The sequence below is a fragment of the Plasmodium berghei genome (assembly GCF_900002375.2).
Source record: "Plasmodium berghei ANKA genome assembly, chromosome: 13".
NCBI classification, from domain to species: Eukaryota; Apicomplexa; class Aconoidasida; order Haemosporida; family Plasmodiidae; genus Plasmodium; species Plasmodium berghei.
The window spans coordinates 901,731-919,319 of NC_036171.2; the positions used below are offsets into that span (position 1 = coordinate 901,731).

At 22.1% G+C, this 17,589-nt stretch overlaps 6 protein-coding genes across 6 annotated transcripts; 4 read left to right on the forward strand and 2 right to left on the reverse strand.

Annotated features, from left to right (window-relative positions):
* Window positions 1–411: 411 nt before the first annotated feature.
* Window positions 412–1,971, forward strand: PBANKA_1321700 (berghepain-1; the record flags this gene model as incomplete). Its single annotated transcript, XM_034566809.1, has 1 exon — window positions 412–1,971. One exon carries the CDS (start codon window positions 412–414, stop codon window positions 1,969–1,971), a length of 1,560 nt encoding a protein of 519 aa, XP_034423369.1.
* A 1,293-nt stretch (window positions 1,972–3,264) lies between these two features.
* On the forward strand, window positions 3,265–3,441 carry PBANKA_1321800 (protein PET117, putative; the record flags this gene model as incomplete). The annotated part of the gene is made up of 1 exon (XM_034566810.1): window positions 3,265–3,441. The coding sequence occupies one exon, from the start codon at window positions 3,265–3,267 to the stop codon at window positions 3,439–3,441; it is 177 nt and encodes a 58-aa protein (XP_034423370.1).
* Window positions 3,442–3,759: 318 nt separating this feature from the next.
* Window positions 3,760–4,295, forward strand: PBANKA_1321900 (conserved Plasmodium protein, unknown function; the record flags this gene model as incomplete). The annotated part of the gene is made up of 2 exons (XM_034566811.1): window positions 3,760–3,937; window positions 4,138–4,295. 2 exons carry the CDS (start codon window positions 3,760–3,762, stop codon window positions 4,293–4,295), a joined length of 336 nt encoding a protein of 111 aa, XP_034423371.1.
* A 179-nt stretch (window positions 4,296–4,474) lies between these two features.
* PBANKA_1322000 (conserved Plasmodium protein, unknown function) lies at window positions 4,475–9,127 on the reverse strand (the record flags this gene model as incomplete). Its single annotated transcript, XM_034566812.1, has 3 exons — window positions 4,475–4,586; window positions 4,732–8,768; window positions 8,891–9,127. 3 exons carry the CDS (start codon window positions 9,125–9,127, stop codon window positions 4,475–4,477), a joined length of 4,386 nt encoding a protein of 1,461 aa, XP_034423372.1.
* A 965-nt stretch (window positions 9,128–10,092) lies between these two features.
* PBANKA_1322100 (aminodeoxychorismate lyase, putative) lies at window positions 10,093–11,043 on the reverse strand (the record flags this gene model as incomplete). Its single annotated transcript, XM_034566813.1, has 1 exon — window positions 10,093–11,043. One exon carries the CDS (start codon window positions 11,041–11,043, stop codon window positions 10,093–10,095), a length of 951 nt encoding a protein of 316 aa, XP_034423373.1.
* A 1,403-nt stretch (window positions 11,044–12,446) lies between these two features.
* PBANKA_1322200 (spindle assembly abnormal protein 4, putative) lies at window positions 12,447–16,786 on the forward strand (the record flags this gene model as incomplete). The annotated part of the gene is made up of 4 exons (XM_034566814.1): window positions 12,447–16,097; window positions 16,269–16,333; window positions 16,420–16,538; window positions 16,764–16,786. 4 exons carry the CDS (start codon window positions 12,447–12,449, stop codon window positions 16,784–16,786), a joined length of 3,858 nt encoding a protein of 1,285 aa, XP_034423374.1.
* Between the last annotated feature and the right edge of the window lie 803 nt (window positions 16,787–17,589).

Here is a 17,589-nt window from a genome sequence, read left to right on the forward strand (position 1 = left end):
TTAGGAATATTGGTATATACAATATTTTCCTTTTTTTAATATTATATTGCATTTATATACTCATATATTTGTTTTACTTGCTCCATATTATAAATATATTATGCCATTTATTAAATATGGGAAAATATAATTTTATCACGTTTAAATAATATATATATATATATATATATATAGATAGATACACATATCCGTAAGGTTTATGCATTAACGATTGTATATTGAATAATCTAAGCATCGTTATTGTTATAACTATTTTTCTAATTTTTTTATTACTTTATTATTATTAATTTTTTTTTATAGCAAAAAAATTTCGTAACGAAATAAATTTTTTAAATGATATTTTATTATATATATATTTATTTATAAAAATAATACACAAACGTAAGAAAGTTTTTATTTCTTTGGGGCAAGATGATAAACGATATAAGACGAATAAACATTACCACAAGCAGTATCGAAAGTTTGAATGAAAATAGCAAATATTTAAAAAGAAATCACAAGAGGACTATAAAAATATGTGCATATGCAATTACAACATTTGCATTATTTTTTATTGTTGTAGTATATTTTAAAAATCAAACAAATGTAAATGATGCAAATAGAAATACTTTAGCAGCAATCGATGAAACAAGCTTAATGAATAAAGAAATAGCATATTTAAGAGAAATTTTGAAAAAATATAAAACAAAAACAAATGAAAATAATGAATATGCATACGAAAAAAACGACGATATTAACGGAGATGGCGAAGACGAGCACGAATTGCTATTAATGTTACATAAATTTTTAAAAAATAAAGGTAATCCTAATAAAATAGATAGGTTTGATATTAACAATAATGACTCAAATAAAAATCGTGGTAATGAAAATATTGATCAAATAAACATACTTAGTCAAAAACTTGAAAGCATGCATGATAACATAAAATATGCATCAAAATTTTTCAAATATATGAAAGAATACAATAAAAAATACAAAAATATAGATGAACAATTAGTAAGATTTGAAAACTTTAAAACGAATTATATGAAAGTTAAAAAACACAATGAAATGGTAGGTAAAAATGGTATTACATATGTACAAAAAGTAAACCAATTTAGTGATTTTTCTAAGGAAGAACTTGATAGTTATTTTAAAAAATTATTACCTATTCCACACAATTTGAAAACTAAACATGTAGTACCACTAAAAACACATTTAGACGATAATAAAATTAAACCAAAAGAAGGTGTATTAGACTATCCAGAACAGCGGGATTATAGAGAATGGAATATATTACTTCCTCCAAAGGATCAAGGTATGTGTGGGTCTTGCTGGGCATTTGCTAGTGTAGGAAATTATGAAGCTCTTTTTGCAAAAAAATATTCTATATTACCTATAAGTTTTAGTGAACAACAAGTTGTTGATTGTTCTAGTGACAATTTTGGATGTGATGGCGGTCATCCATTTTTATCATTTTTATATTTTCTTAATAATGGGGTATGCTTTGGCGATAATTATGAATACAAAGCTCATGATGATTTTTTCTGCTTAAGTTATAGATGTGCGTATAGAAGTAAATTAAAAAAAATTGGCAACGCATATCCATATGAATTAATTATGTCCTTAAATGAAGTAGGGCCAATAACTGTTAATGTTGGTGTATCCGACGAATTTGTATTATATTCGGGTGGTATATTTGATGGAACATGTGCTTCGGAGTTAAATCATTCTGTTTTATTAGTGGGATATGGTAAAGTTAAAAGGAGCTTAGTATTTGAGGATAGTCATACTAATGTAGATAGCAATTTGATAAAAAACTATAAGGAAAATATCAAAGACAGCGATGATGACTATTTGTATTACTGGATCATTAGAAATTCATGGAGTTCAACTTGGGGAGAAGGTGGCTATATAAGGATTAAAAGAAACAAATTAGGAGACGATGTTTTTTGTGGAATTGGTATTGACGTTTTCTTTCCAATTTTATAAACATGCAGCAAAAAAAATTTAATGAAAAAAAAATTAATACTGAATAATGATAAAAGCTAAATTGTGAAAAAGGGAAAATTGCATTTTATTACAAATACCTTCTACACCCGTATATAATACGTTCATAAAATAGTACGACATACTATATTTTTTTTTATCTAACTAAAAAAAATGAACGTTTCTATTCTATAAAATATTATACATTTATATATATAGTAGTGAAGTTGAATCAATAATATATTCATATAGTAGAAAACTGCATGATCGGATTTTTCATAATTTCTCCATGATTATTTGCGTTTAAGGCATTACACATTGATATATATGGCTGTATATCTGTGCGTATTTTAGACATTATATGTGTTATTTGTATAATTCCCTTTGTCAACGTTGTGTGCTTTTATTTTACTGCATTATCTTTGTTATATGCTGTATTTTAATTAAATATATTCATATATTTGTATGGATGTTTTTTCTGATAATTTTCACCTTTTCATTTTATATTTTTTATGAAGAAATTAAACATTTTATTTTAACATGATAAATTAAAACTATTTTAATGTACTAATCATAATATATTAATTTTAAAATTTTCAAAGACCATAATCAAATGAATTGCTAAAATATTTACAGAAAGAACATTGCAACGATGTTTTTTTTCTTTTACTCTCATCTTCATATATCTAAATTTGCAATGATATATTAAAGATTAAAAAGAAAAACATTATTTTTTTAATCATTATGAACATTTTGAACAAATTATATATTTATAAGGACCAAAGTTAATCTTAAAGTTGTTTATTTTTAACGAAATAAAAAATAAAAAAGGCAATATATATATAATATATAATATGCAATATGGGTATAATAATGTTTTCCTTAATGCCCATATAATACTGGCACCTTGAACAGTGCTCGTTGATACATAAAATGTACAAATTCATTAATTCTATAAATATAAAATATTTAATTTTTTATTCATATATTATTTATATAAAGATAACAGTAAAATAAAAATAATTTGGTAAAGATACCAGGAATACGATAAGCATGAGCATACTAATGTTAATGCTATACTATATTTAGAGCTTTAAGTGAATTGCCGTGAAAAAAAATATTCATATATATATTTATATCTATGTTTGTATGGCAGCAATTAAGTTAATGCAAGAATTGATATATACTTTTGCGCTACCGAAGATCTTAATAAATTATTATTAAAAATAACAATATATATGCACACACATTTTTACAATATTATTAAGAGTTAAAAGAAACTATTGATATGATATTATGAAATATCGTTACGGAAAAATATTGTTAGCATCTTCTATCCTTTTAAGTGCTGGCATTTACTATTATGTAAAAGAGTCAAAATATTGGGATTATCAGCGAAGATATGAAGGTGTTTTAAGGGATTTAGAAAGACAAAAATCAAAACTTGAAAAATGGAAAGCTGATAATTTATAGATAAAGTCAAATAAAAAAAATAAAATAGCAAACAAACAGCTAAACAAATCACCAAAAAAAATATGTATATATATAATAGAATATGCAATTTTAGATATTAAACGGATGTTGTTTGTTTGCTGATTTAAATTTCTATATTTCATTTTTATTTGTTATTTTTTATTTGTATATTAAAATTATTACTATGTAAACATACATACCAAAGAAGATAAAATCATAAACAAATAATTTTTTATAATTTAATTAACAAACACATACATATATTGTGTTTAAAAAAAATATATAAATTACAAAGCCACAATCTTTATCCTTAATGAAATGAAAAACGCAAATTCATTTGCAAAACAATTAAAGTGTTTCGTCAAAGAAGGGAATTCTACATATAATAAATCATCCATATTAAAAAATATAAAAATTCAAAAAATATATTCAAATGATAAAATTAATAAAAAGGAGCATTATATTTACTTTAAAGAGCAGGACATAAAACCCAATGGTATTAAAAAAAAAAAATACATAAATAAAAATATTATACATATATATATATATATGAATGTGTATATGGATGTACAATATATTTATTAATATGTTATCGTGTTTTCCAAATTATAAAAATAAATGTCTTCTATACACACATATGTAACATATACACATTTGGTGCTTCATATATGTTTTGTTTATTCTTAATTTATACAGATTTGAATTATACACATTTAAAAAAAACAAAGCGGTTGTTTAAAAATGGAGAAAATCAAAATAAAAATGTTTTCATATATACAACAATTAGTTCCACTGTAGGTATAGTATCATTTATATTTTACATGTCATCAAAATGGAATAATAATAATGATTAAAATAAATTATAAAAAAAATTAAAACAAAATTCATTAAAAGACGTATATTATTCATTGGAGTTTACATATCTTTTATATTTTATGCTTAATGTGTTTTTCATGCGTGATTTCATTTAAGTCATCGAATTATAATGTCTGCATACTTAATAATATTTTTGTTCATATTTTTTCTTATTAATTTAAACATATTTTTTTAATAACAAATTAATACAAGTTCCCAAAAAGTTAAGATTCTCCTTATCTAGACTTCCATTGTGCCCACAATTTACCATCAGAGGGAATCCTAAAGTTCTGCATAAAAAGGGAAAATGAAAAAAAGTGTGTTATGTATATAGTGAAATATTGTTTAATTTAATATTTCATAAAATTTGGATTATTTGACAAAAATGAACAAAGAATGAAAACAACGCTAAAAAGGGATAAAACACATTTATACTTTGGATAATATATTTTATAGGCATCTTTGTAAAAAATATTAAAACTCGAAATAGGCTCTAACGATTTTATATCTATATCTTTGTTTCTTTCATTTTCATTAAATACAATATCTAAAGAACTATTTAAGCGTTGTAGGAATATATACACTATATATGTATGTGTTAATATTTTTTTAAAAATTATTATGCGATAAATAAAAAAAATAATAAAATGAATATTTGTATTTTGATTAATATTATTATATTCTGATATTAAAATTTTGGAATAATTTAACATTTTATTTAATTCTTCTCTCAACAAAATAAATATTTTACATAAGTTCATTCTGTTATTCAATCGCATCCAACTTACATATTTTTCTAGTTCATATGAAAAATTTGAATCATTTTGATCTTTCCCAATATCGTTGGAAAATATGTCAAGAAATGCCTTGTTAGTGTTAAAAGAAGAATCATTATTGATATTAAAACCGATTTTATTTTTTTTTATAAATAATAATAATTCTTTTATATCTAATAAATATGTGTGGTTGTCTAATTTGTAGAATATGCTAAATGAATTTCTCTTATCATATTGTTTGTAATAATTCAAACAAATAATTAAATCATGTAATAACATCGACTTTTTTAATGTGATATATTGAGTATTATTTAATGTGTTGTGATTGTACATTGATATATCCTTACTTTTTTTTATTTTTATGTTACGTGTTTTTTTCTTTATATTACTTTCTTCTTCTGAAATATTATTTAAAAGGGTTTCATCGATATCAGAATTATATATATCGACGTCTTTCAGATCTTCAGACATGGTTTCAGAATCTGAGTATGCATCAGAATATTGAGATAAAATAAAAGGAATTTGATAAAATGAATTACAAAAGTTTGTATTATTTGTTGAAATAAAACATTGGGATGGATATGATCCGAAAACTTTCATTTTATATATAAATGATTTTAAAAAATATACTTTTTCATTTTCTGAAATTTTATTTAACTCATTAAATAGTTGTCCACACGCATTTAGATTATAATTCATTGCATTTACTATTTCAATTATTGAATCACTAAATTCATTTAAAAATTTTATTACATCACCTTCCTTTATATTAAATGCATTTTGTTCTTCATTACTTCGATTTTCAGTATTTATATAATCATATAAACAATCCTCCTTTATAAAAAAACCACTATATGTAAAATGCATTTTTTCAATTTCTTTTCTTTTAGACATATATAAATCCTTTAATATTTTATTAAGGTTTTCCATTTCGGTTTTATAATCTTCATTTTGTTTTAACAATTCATAAATATTTGCTTTTTTAAAATTATTATTATTATTTATACATTCCATCATTATTATATCGGTATAATTACAATTTACCTTTTTAAAATTATCCATAAAACTCATATTATTATTATAAATACAATATGCAGCATTTCGTGTTGCCTGTTCGAATTCATCCTCTTTTGAGTTATACATAGACATGATAGATTTAAATGTTTCTAAACCTATCGAAATAAATGAATTATTTGTTGTGGACGATTTATTCAAAAATAAAATGCAATCACATAATACTTTCCAACTTTCTAAAAATAATCTTAAATCTATTTTTTTTAATTTATTATCACACCATGACATATCTACATATTCGTCTATAATCATTGTTTCGATAAAAGTAGGTTTATCTTTATTTATATTAAAAAAATTCAATATATATTTTTTATTATTATTATTCCCTTTTTTATCGTCTTTTTTACTAAATAAATAATCATTATTGTCACCTGAACCCAAGTTGTGAACACTATTATTTTCGTTATCAAAATTATTATTAATATCATCGACATTTAATGGAAGTAAATTATATTTTTTTAGATCATTAACATTGTTATTAAGTTCATCACTTTTATCACCTGCATTTCCCTCTTTTAGTTCTTCGTCCATTTCTATATGTTTTTTGTAAATTTCCATTTCATTTTTTTCATTTTTATATATTTCCTTACGTGAATTTATATAGTAATTACTATGTTTATACATTTTTGAGACTTCTTTTGAAATTCCAGTAATAACATTAGACATATGATGAATTATTTCATCATTATTATCATATATTATAATTCTGGATATATTTGAATTCATGTAATATTTTGTTATGTCCAGTTTATATGTTGTAAATTGTAATATGTTATATGCATATTCCCCTACCATATATCTTGCTACTTCTTCAAAATTATAAAATGATTTATCAACACACACAAATGATATCTTGGAATTTTTTGACTGCTCATAATTATTTAATAATAATTGTCTTTTTGTATTGCTTATATTTATTTTTCTTTTCATATAAGCATTTGCTACTTTTAATTTACAAAACATAATAAATTGCAATAATAATATAATGCATTTAAAAGGTATTAGAAAAATATTTATTAATATTTTGTTTTTTTTTCTATTCATTAATTTTATTGTTTTATTCATTTGTTTATATGCTATCTTTATATAAATATCATTTTTATATAATTTATCCATTAATTCAGTGTTCATATTTTTTTTATTAAAATTACATAAATGATAAGACACATAAGAACATAATGGGCCACCTATTGATGTTCCATGCAATCCTAAATATTTTACATTTTTAGATAACAAAAATTCGGTAATTTTTAATGCGTCTAAATTATTTCTATTTAAATTTGGATATCCCTGTGATTTGTTATAACCTCTATAATTATATACAAAAACATTAATATCATTTTCTAAATAAAATTTCAGTACTCCTGAATAACAAGCATTTAATTCATAATATGCCCCATTCGGATTAAAATACAATACTATCGGTATATTATATAAATAATCATTATTATAAATATAATTATAAAATTCATTATTAAATGCGTTAGAAAATATGCAGCTTGTATTTGAATTGTCTTTATTTATATCAATTTTTTTACCAGATTTTTGAATATTAATATATTTTTGCATATTATCATTCAAAAACTTCTTACAAGGTATAAACATAGAATCAATTTTTATATTATTTACATATATATATTGTTGTTTTCCATAGTATTTATATATTAATTCATATTTAAATAGATCTAATGTTCCTGCTATATAATTTTTAGAAAATTTATTAAACAAGTTTGGAATTTTTGTTATTTCAATCCTTTCTCTTAATGTATTAGATTTAAAAATATCACATAATTTATTCAAAACAAAAGCTAAATCTTCAAATAATATTGATAGCTCTTTTAAGTTTATTGCCATAAAAAAATCCATATAGTTAGCATGGCTTATGGATTTTTCATAATTTTCATGATAATACAAACTTAAAATATTCACATCAATATAATTAGAAGAAATTTTATTATCTTCATTACTATTATGTGCTTCTTTTTTATTCTTATGATCATTAATATTCATCGTTTTACCACATTCGGATAATAATTTTTGCGCTTCTTCCGATTCATTTGGATTGGATACATTTTTATTACTAACACGGTTTCGAAAATTATAAATCCATTCGAATCCCCAAAAATAATTTGTCTCTCCTTTATTTTTTATTCCAATTCTCCTTTTTTTTCTTTGCATGGATTTTTTTTTTATAAACTCATTTGCTAATTGGTTTTGATCTTCATGTATTTTTATTTTAGTTACCATTTCTTGATATATTATATCATCTTTATTAATATATATATTTATTTCGTTTATTTTTGTCATAAATAATTTTAAATAATAATAAAAATATAATTGTTCTTCACTGAATTCCCCATTTTCTTCTAAATTTATATACAAATAGTAACTAATATATAGAGTATAAAATATATACAGACCACTAAAAAAGTTAAAATAGTTATCCTTATAATTATTGTCTGAGAATAAATTTTGCAATTTTATTTTATAGTTTCCATTGGGGTCATCTTTTTCCTTAGATATCTTTTTAATATTTCCTCGAATATGATTTATTATAAATGATAATTTTACACATTCTTTCATATAAAATTTGCATAGTTCTATCTTATTATCATAGTTTGTCTAAGGTTTAGAAAATAATATGAAATGTACATATATATAAATAAATTACATAGTCGTTAAAAATTTAAATAAAAAACCATATAGTACATAAGTATAAATATCGATAAAATTATTAATCTCACCTTGTGTAAATAAAGAAGCAAACTTCCGGGGTATGTCAATGCTCTTATAACAAAGTGGAAACATAGGTAAAACATATATATGTTCACAAATAGGTAAAACAGTGCATTGTTAAATATAAACAAAAACAATGATACATATGTGTAAAAAAAATATAGTATCGTTATAGAGAAAAGGATTAATGAACTTTTTTTTTTAAAGCTTTTAAATAATTTGTTGAAAAACATAATTGTAAGCATGTGGTAATTCGAATTTAGGTAATTATATTGTTTCCGTTTGTCTTAACAATATATATATATACATACATATCTTTATTTATACTTATATGCCTATTTATTACAATGGATTTTACAACATAAACATTGTTAAACACATAGAGCTTGCATATATTAAAATAATGTGCATGCGAAATTTCTTTTACATATATTAAACAATATTATGTAAAACATGGTAATTTTAATTCTTTAAATATACTAAAAAGTATATGAACATTTTTATATTTTATCTCAGCTGCTAAATTGTTTAAATAATTTCTGCGGTTATTTTGCGGAATATTAAAAAAACATTTATTTGTGTGTGCTACACAAAACAAAACGGGAGGTAAATAAATAAATATTGCGTACAAGTAAATATATAAACAAATGATTTTGTGATTATAAATGAATAAAACTATATTATATATATATATATATATGTATATTTCATTACATGTTTCAACTTTTTCGGAAAATACGAAAATACATTTTTTAACATATACCATTTGCTTTATATATGCAGCATTGTATTTATTATAAATAATTAAAATTACTGATATTTTTTTAAACGTTTCTAATAGCATAAATAATAAAAAAATATTTTAAATTGTATATTATATGATGCAGGCGTTTTTATTTATTTATTTACTTACTATTGTAATATATTATATGCACGTTTTTGTGCTCACACTACCAAATTATTTTTATAAAAATATAAAATAAATGTATATAAATAACTACCATCTTGTTTTTCAATATTGCTATTTTTTTAATATTATTTTTTTTATTTTTTTCTTTGTATGTATAGAAAATTCATAAAAAAATGAAAAGATAACCAAAGTATCACCAAAAATTATATTTCAAATTTACAAATAATAAAGATTATCCATAAATGTGTGCAGATAAAGGATATATAAAAATACACATGATGTATATATATTCCATTTCCTCTAATATTCACATGCATCATATTTTTCCTTTTTTTTTTCAACATCTTCCCTCAACTGTTCTTGTAGCTTAATCAAGATAGGATGTTTAACATCTTTTTCAAATGTTTTTTTCAGTGCAGAAAAAAGTGTTATTTTTTTAATAGGTAAAATATTTCTAGTTGTAGAGCTAATAAAGCAAAACTCAAAAAGCTCAATATCATTAATATTAATAGACGCCTTTTTTATTTTAATATGCTCCCTTTCACATATATTTATAATTTGTTCCCTCATGGTTCCCTTTAAAACTAATTCATCCTTGGCAGTATACAACGCGTCATTATAAAAACAAAAAAAGTTGGAAGTTAATCCTTCAGTTATTTCATTGTCTCCATTATATAAAACAACTTCATGACTGTTCTCTGATTTTAATTTTAATAATTTTTCTCTTATTTCAAAAACATTTGAATATTTTATATTTGGTGTTTTACGTTCACCCTGCATTATATCAATTTCCACATTCTCATTATGTTTTGGCAAACATTTTATATATAATAAAATTGAAAAGGGTTTATTCATCGATTCGTTATTATTATCAATATTCCAATTGATGGCAGCCATTACCATATAATCGGTATTTTCACTAAAATATTTATTTTTTATATCATCATCTAATGAATTGAGAAATTCAAAACCCTTTTTAATGTTTTGAATACAATGTTTACGTACATATTCTAATGATAAGTTTTCTAAAATGTGAGATATAGCATTTGAATGATTTATAGTTTCTTGGCTCTTTAAAAGATTAGTAGCATATTTATGTAAATTGTTCATATTTGCAGTGAAGTTGAAAATATATTCATAAGAGCATACAGTCTTCATAGTAACGTAAACACCACCAATCCCTAATTTAATAAAATCTTTTGGGGACATATCCACCAATAAAGGTTCATTATTCTTTATTAAAATTGCCATTTTATTCTATTATTAACATTTTATGCTTTTCAAAAAAAAATTATAAAATCATTGTAAATAAAATTTTATTAAATATGTGTATAATTAGTTTAAAAAATGTATATATTTTAGTAATTTTTTTAATAATACATATAAAACATTTTTTTCGTCAAATTAATTTGGTTTTGAAAATAAATAATACATAAACGATGCTACTTCATGTATAGATGTATTCATTTAATAAAAGTAGAGTATTAGATTCATTCAACCTTCATATATATTTTGTATACTTGCGCACAATTTTAAATTAGGTAATTTGTGGGCATTCAAATATTGTATACTTAATAGTTGCTAAGAAGCTTAGAACAAAATTTTGAAAAACTTAACGCCAGATAATTGTAATAATGTGCTATTATTTTGCTAAAGCATGTCAAATAACTATTTATTAATTTTTATTGTAAATAAAATAGTGTATATTATGCTTGATTACATGTATTGTTTTTTTTGTTGTATATTATGGTATACATTTTAAGTGTACACAATTTAAATATATATAAAGTAATATTTAATTTTGTTTCCTTTTGTCAATAAAGACTAATTTTATTAATTTTTTTATTTTTTAATATAACCAATTAATTTGTTCGATTTTAAAATAAATCATAATACGAGCAAATTGTCATGCTTGTTCACTAACAAGCTTGGGGATCTCGTTTCTTAAATTGCATTAAAAAATATACGTATTCTTGCAATATTCAGAAGTATCGATTTGATACATATTTTTTATACACTATATTATAATGACTTTTCATGGTATTTTGCTTTATTAATTTTTTTTAATTCTTTTTTTTTGTAACATCATTTTTAATGAAAAAAGCCATCGATTTTTATGAAAATATTTTCTTTATAATCATAAGACAAACGCGAGATTGAAATTACATATTTTATGAATTATAATAATCTTTTATTTATTAGAGTTAATGAGATTCTATTCTATCATTTTATTTATTTTTTGTATTCATTGAATTAATATTTTGTCTTTATTATAAATAAGTATTTTTCTCTTTATTTCCATTTGTAAATTTGTAATATATATATATATAATACACATATATACGAGAAAAATATAAAATTAATAAAAATAGGCCTAAGAATAGGAGTATTTTTAAATGTTATATGCGTTATTTTTCAAAACTATTTGCTCATAAAATAATATCAATAATATAATAATTATCACAAAATAATTAAACAAAAATCAGTAAAATAATAATCCTTTAAAAAATACTGTCGAAAAATAATAGGCTAAAATGATATTACTCGTTATGCAATTATATTGCATATTATTATGATTTTTTTTGTGTGTCGACATGGGAATGTTTTCTTTTATTCAAGTTTAAATTATATTTAAAATATATAAAATTCCTAGAATGGAAAATGATAGCGCTGATTCAGATGACTATTATGAGATTTGTAACGAAAATTGGACACACGATACATTTGGAGAGCTAGAATACACTCAGAGTTTAGAAAAAAATATAAGAAAACAATTTAATAAAAAAGAGTCAAAACAAAACGTATTTTTTTGTTCTGATAAAACACAAATAAATAAATCTGAAGATAAAAAATTAAATCAAAATGATATGAAAGAATCTGATGAAATTCATGAATTAAAGGAAAATATTGATCCAAAAAATTTGGAATTGAATAATATTATTTATGAAAATGACAAAAAAAAATTTAAGGCTCAAATATTAAAGGGTATGATAAGCAAATCAAATGACAAAAATGACGAAGAAATATGTATGCTTAAAGATATTTATGAGGAGCTCGAAAAGGGGAATAAAGACAATAATAAAATTCATATGACAACTAGCCAAGGTGAAAATGATGATGAATCCATTGAAAGAGATAGCTGTTTCTATGATGATGGATCCCCTAAAAAACATAATAAAAGTTTTATCAAAAAAGTAAAATTACTTAATAGTAATAACGAATCAGATAATATGGATTCACATTCAAACATATTTAATATGAACGATTCAGATTTATATCCGTGGAACACTTTAGCTAAGAGTGGAGATTATAATTATGAAAATTATGATAATGAAGACAATAAATTAAATACAACTAATTCAAAAGATAGCATATTTGAAAATAATAAAGAAGTGGAATTGTATCAAAAAAGAAAGAGCGCAAATTTGTCGGGAAAATATAAATTAAACCAAATCAAATTAAATGATCAAGAAAATGACATTGTAAACATATTAAATGATAATTTAAATGATAAAATTATGTTTTATTCCAGTATTAATGAATCTAATAAAAAAATTATTAGGAAGGATTCAGATTATAATTACATTAATGAAAGTATAAATAAAGATACAAATTATAATATAAATAATATTCCAAATAAATACAGTAATAATGCATCTATAGTTAATTATGATACCAGTTTTTATGAAAAATTTTCAAGTTATAATAAGAGGAATATTAACTTGAACGAAAGTTATATGTTTATGAAACGGGATCAAACTAATAGTCCCTATAATAATTCACTTAGTAGTAGCATAAGAATATTTAGCAACGATGAAATGACTAGTAAGAGCAAAGATAACATAAAAATTTATGAAAAAAATAAAGCAAATAATTTTGAGCATCAATTAGATTTATCAAATAACAAGATTGGTTATAATTCCGAAAAGATAGATACCGTTTTAGACCAACAAGATAAAATTGATAATGAATACACTAAATCGGTAAATAATAAAAAATATAATAATTATGAAAAAAATTCATGTAAAAGTAGTTATGACAACGATAGTACATGTATCCAAGTTGACTTAAATGATGAGGAATCGTGGAATGAAATTAATAATGACGATAAAAAAAAAAAAGACGTAAAAAAAGGTGAAAAAGTAAAAGAAACACCAAAAAAAAAATATATAATTCCAAAAAAGGGAATAGTTACAATATTAAAAGACAAAATTATCAAACCAAATAAAAGAAAAATTAATGAAAATAGTTCTAATAAAAAAAAGGAAAAAAATCAACCTGTTATTTTAGAAGAATATAAAAATGATACAATATTAAAAGAGCTAAATGCTGAATTATGTAATCAAATTAAAAAACTTGAAAATGAACAAGATAAAGTAAAAAAGTTAGAATATCAATTAATTGCAAAAAGTGCTGAAATAGAATTGGAGAGAGAAGAAATGCGAAACAAAATGGAAGACGAAAAAAAAAAAATGATCAAAACTATAGATGAAGAAAAAAAAAAATGGATTAAGGAAAAAAAAAGGATAGAAAACGAAGTAGAAAAACAACGTAGCATTATAATGAATAAAAGGAAACTCAAAAATGATGTAGCTATTCTTAAAAATAAAATTAAAGAATTAGAAGAAAAAATAGAAACAGATAAAAAACAACATAAATTTATTGTAGATAATTTGAAAAAGAAAATAGAACACATATCTATTGAAAACGACAAATTAAAAATGGAGTTAAAATTATCAGATGAATATAGAACTAAGATGGAGATATATCAGCAGAATACCATAATGAAGCTAGCCACAACAGTTGCAAAGGAAAAAGATAAAAATGTCACCGATAGAAATAATAAAGAAAATGATATAAATGAAAAAAACATATTATACTCCGGAAATGACTATGTTCAAAAAGATCGATGTTCTAGTGATTTAGAAAATAATAGAAAGAAAGAAAAAAACAGGGAAAAAGGTAATGTGTCTAAAATAAAAGGTAGTGAACATAAAAAAAAAAGAGAAGAAAACGACATTAGAAAAGTGTTAAACTATTTAGACCAAATTAATGATAGTGACAAAACAGATAGCTCTGAAAACTCTAACGAATTTAAAAAAATAATAAATGATCAAAATAAAAAAATCATACAAAATGAATTAGACATAATGTATGAATATACTAGTAATGATTCTGAAAATTATAAAAATTGTTCAAACACAGAAGATGGGTATCACGATATAAAATTGACAAAAAAAAAACTATTGAATAATGATAGAGAGGGAAAAGGAGGAAAACAAAAAAATAAACAAAAAATTACATTGGATAAACTATTTATTCACGAGGAAAATAAAACAAAACAAAATTTAGATTCTATAAAAAAGGAAGAATATATAAATAAAAATTTACAAAAAATGAAATGCTTAATTAATAAAAATAAAGATAAATTAATAAATGATAAGAGACAAATTCAAGAAGATGAAATGAGTCTTGCTGCTAGTGAGTATTATAAAAATTTTAAAGACCGTTTTTTTGAAAATTGTAATGATGAAAAAAATGACAATAATTATACATTTTTAAAGGATCAAGAAATACAAAAAAAATCAATGCCTTATAATAAAACCTTACAACTAAAAACAGAAAATAACTCGAAATCATCTATCCCCATTTCAAATGATAATTCTGATACCACAAATTTAAGCACATGTAATAACTATCTAAACAATATGAATAAAATCAACAGGGGAAATAAATCATCAGATAATGCAATAAATTATTTTCAAGGCCAAAACGAAATGAAGATAGAGAAAAATATAAATAAAGGTGAATATACAAATGATTCAAATGTGCATAGTAGTGACACTAGTGTCTATTTACCAAATAATATATATCCAAAGCATTTAGGGAATGAAAGTATGAGTTCAAGCAGTAATATGAATAAAGATATAAGTAAACTTAATAATAATAATGATATTTTTTTTGATAAGAATAACTTAAAATATGAAAATGATTCTAAAAATAAAGCACCTAATAACAGCGATCATAACTTAAACCCTTTTGGTAAACACTGGAATTTTATAATAAATTTTAACTTTGATGAATTGTTTAATATTTGTGAAAATGTTATTGAATCTATCTTTTCATCGTCAAAAAAAATAAAATATAGACAAGCTTTTGTTGATGGGAAAGTGGAAACATTATTTGATGATGGCTTAAAAATTATTGAAAAAAACAAAAATAAAAAAATCATAGACCCTACTAATATAGTCATCTATCTTTATCCGAGTAAAGATTATCGAGCCACCTTCCCTAATTCGTATACGGTAAAAAAAGGCGGCGAACCAAAAAATAATCAATAAAATTTTATATTACACTATTCGATTTTGTATAAATTATTATTTTCACAGACTTACATTTGTATGGATATGATTGTTCCTCACCTCAAATATATTACATATTGATATGTCCCTTTAATTACCTTCATTATTTTACAGCTATTTCGATTTGTCAATAAAGGAATATATCAAGTGAACATACCTGGCAAATGCCAATTAAATAAGTAAAAAAAATATTTATATATTAAAATATGCCATAATTAATAAAAATTTAATCATTCAAAATGAATATATATATTTTTTTTTTGAGATTTCCTAATGGGCAAATAGATTGTAAATACAATGATGGCCACGTGCAAATACTATTTTGTGATGGACGGAAAAAGGAAATTTTACCCAACAAGGAAGAATATGCCATACTACGCAATGGTACAGTTTTATTATTTCATCATAATATAACCAAATATATGCATATGTATATTATAGAATAAAGTATAGAGAAATTGTTGTTTATAAAATATGTATATATATATGGTCACATATACTAGTATACTTATTCTCTACTTTTTAATATTTCTCTTTGAAAAATATAAAATAAATATATATTTTTTAATAATTATATATATATATTTTTTTTTTTTCTTATGGTTGTAGGTGTTATAAAAAGGTTGAATTAGAACACTAAATATAATAGCAAATATTTGCCTTTTTAGTATCCGTCATTTTTAAGTTGGAGAGCTTTATATATGACTAAATAAGATTTTCTTTTTGAGGGTGCTAGCGATTATATATTATTCGTTTTATAATTTGTTTATCCATTCATCAATTCGGTATTTTTTTTTATCATTATATTTTCTTTCACTCTGTTTTTTTTTATTTTAACAAGCACGAGGAAATATCATAATATATTTATTACTCCTTTGATATTTCCTGGTTTTTAAATTTTTATTTTTTAAAAAAAACTATTGAAAATTGTTCATCTCAATTATTATTTTTTTTTTAGTTTTATGTTTCCACCTTTTTATTGGACCCCATATTATGTTATATACATATGTATAATATTTGTGCGTCTAACTATATATGAATATTTTATATTAATTTTATGCAAGGGTGGGAATGAAAAAAAAATTATTCGTTTCATATCTTTCATTTTTTTTTAATGCTTTAAATAGTAGAACAATATTTGTAATTTTTAAAAACTTATTAAAAAAAACATTTGAATTGTGATTTTCCTATCTTTTTTGATACAAATTAAAATATGTACATTTTTATTTCCTTTTGCATAAATTTTAATAATATTTTTAATCATTCCTATTTTGTAAAACTTGCAAACAATTTTAGCAAATATATATAATATTATATGCAAATTGTTAGAGTATTGTTTGGTACAGTTTTTAATTATACTTTCGTAGAATGGCCATAAACATTGTATATAAATGATGTTCCCTTTATATAGATATATTCAAAAGGGGGAATTTCA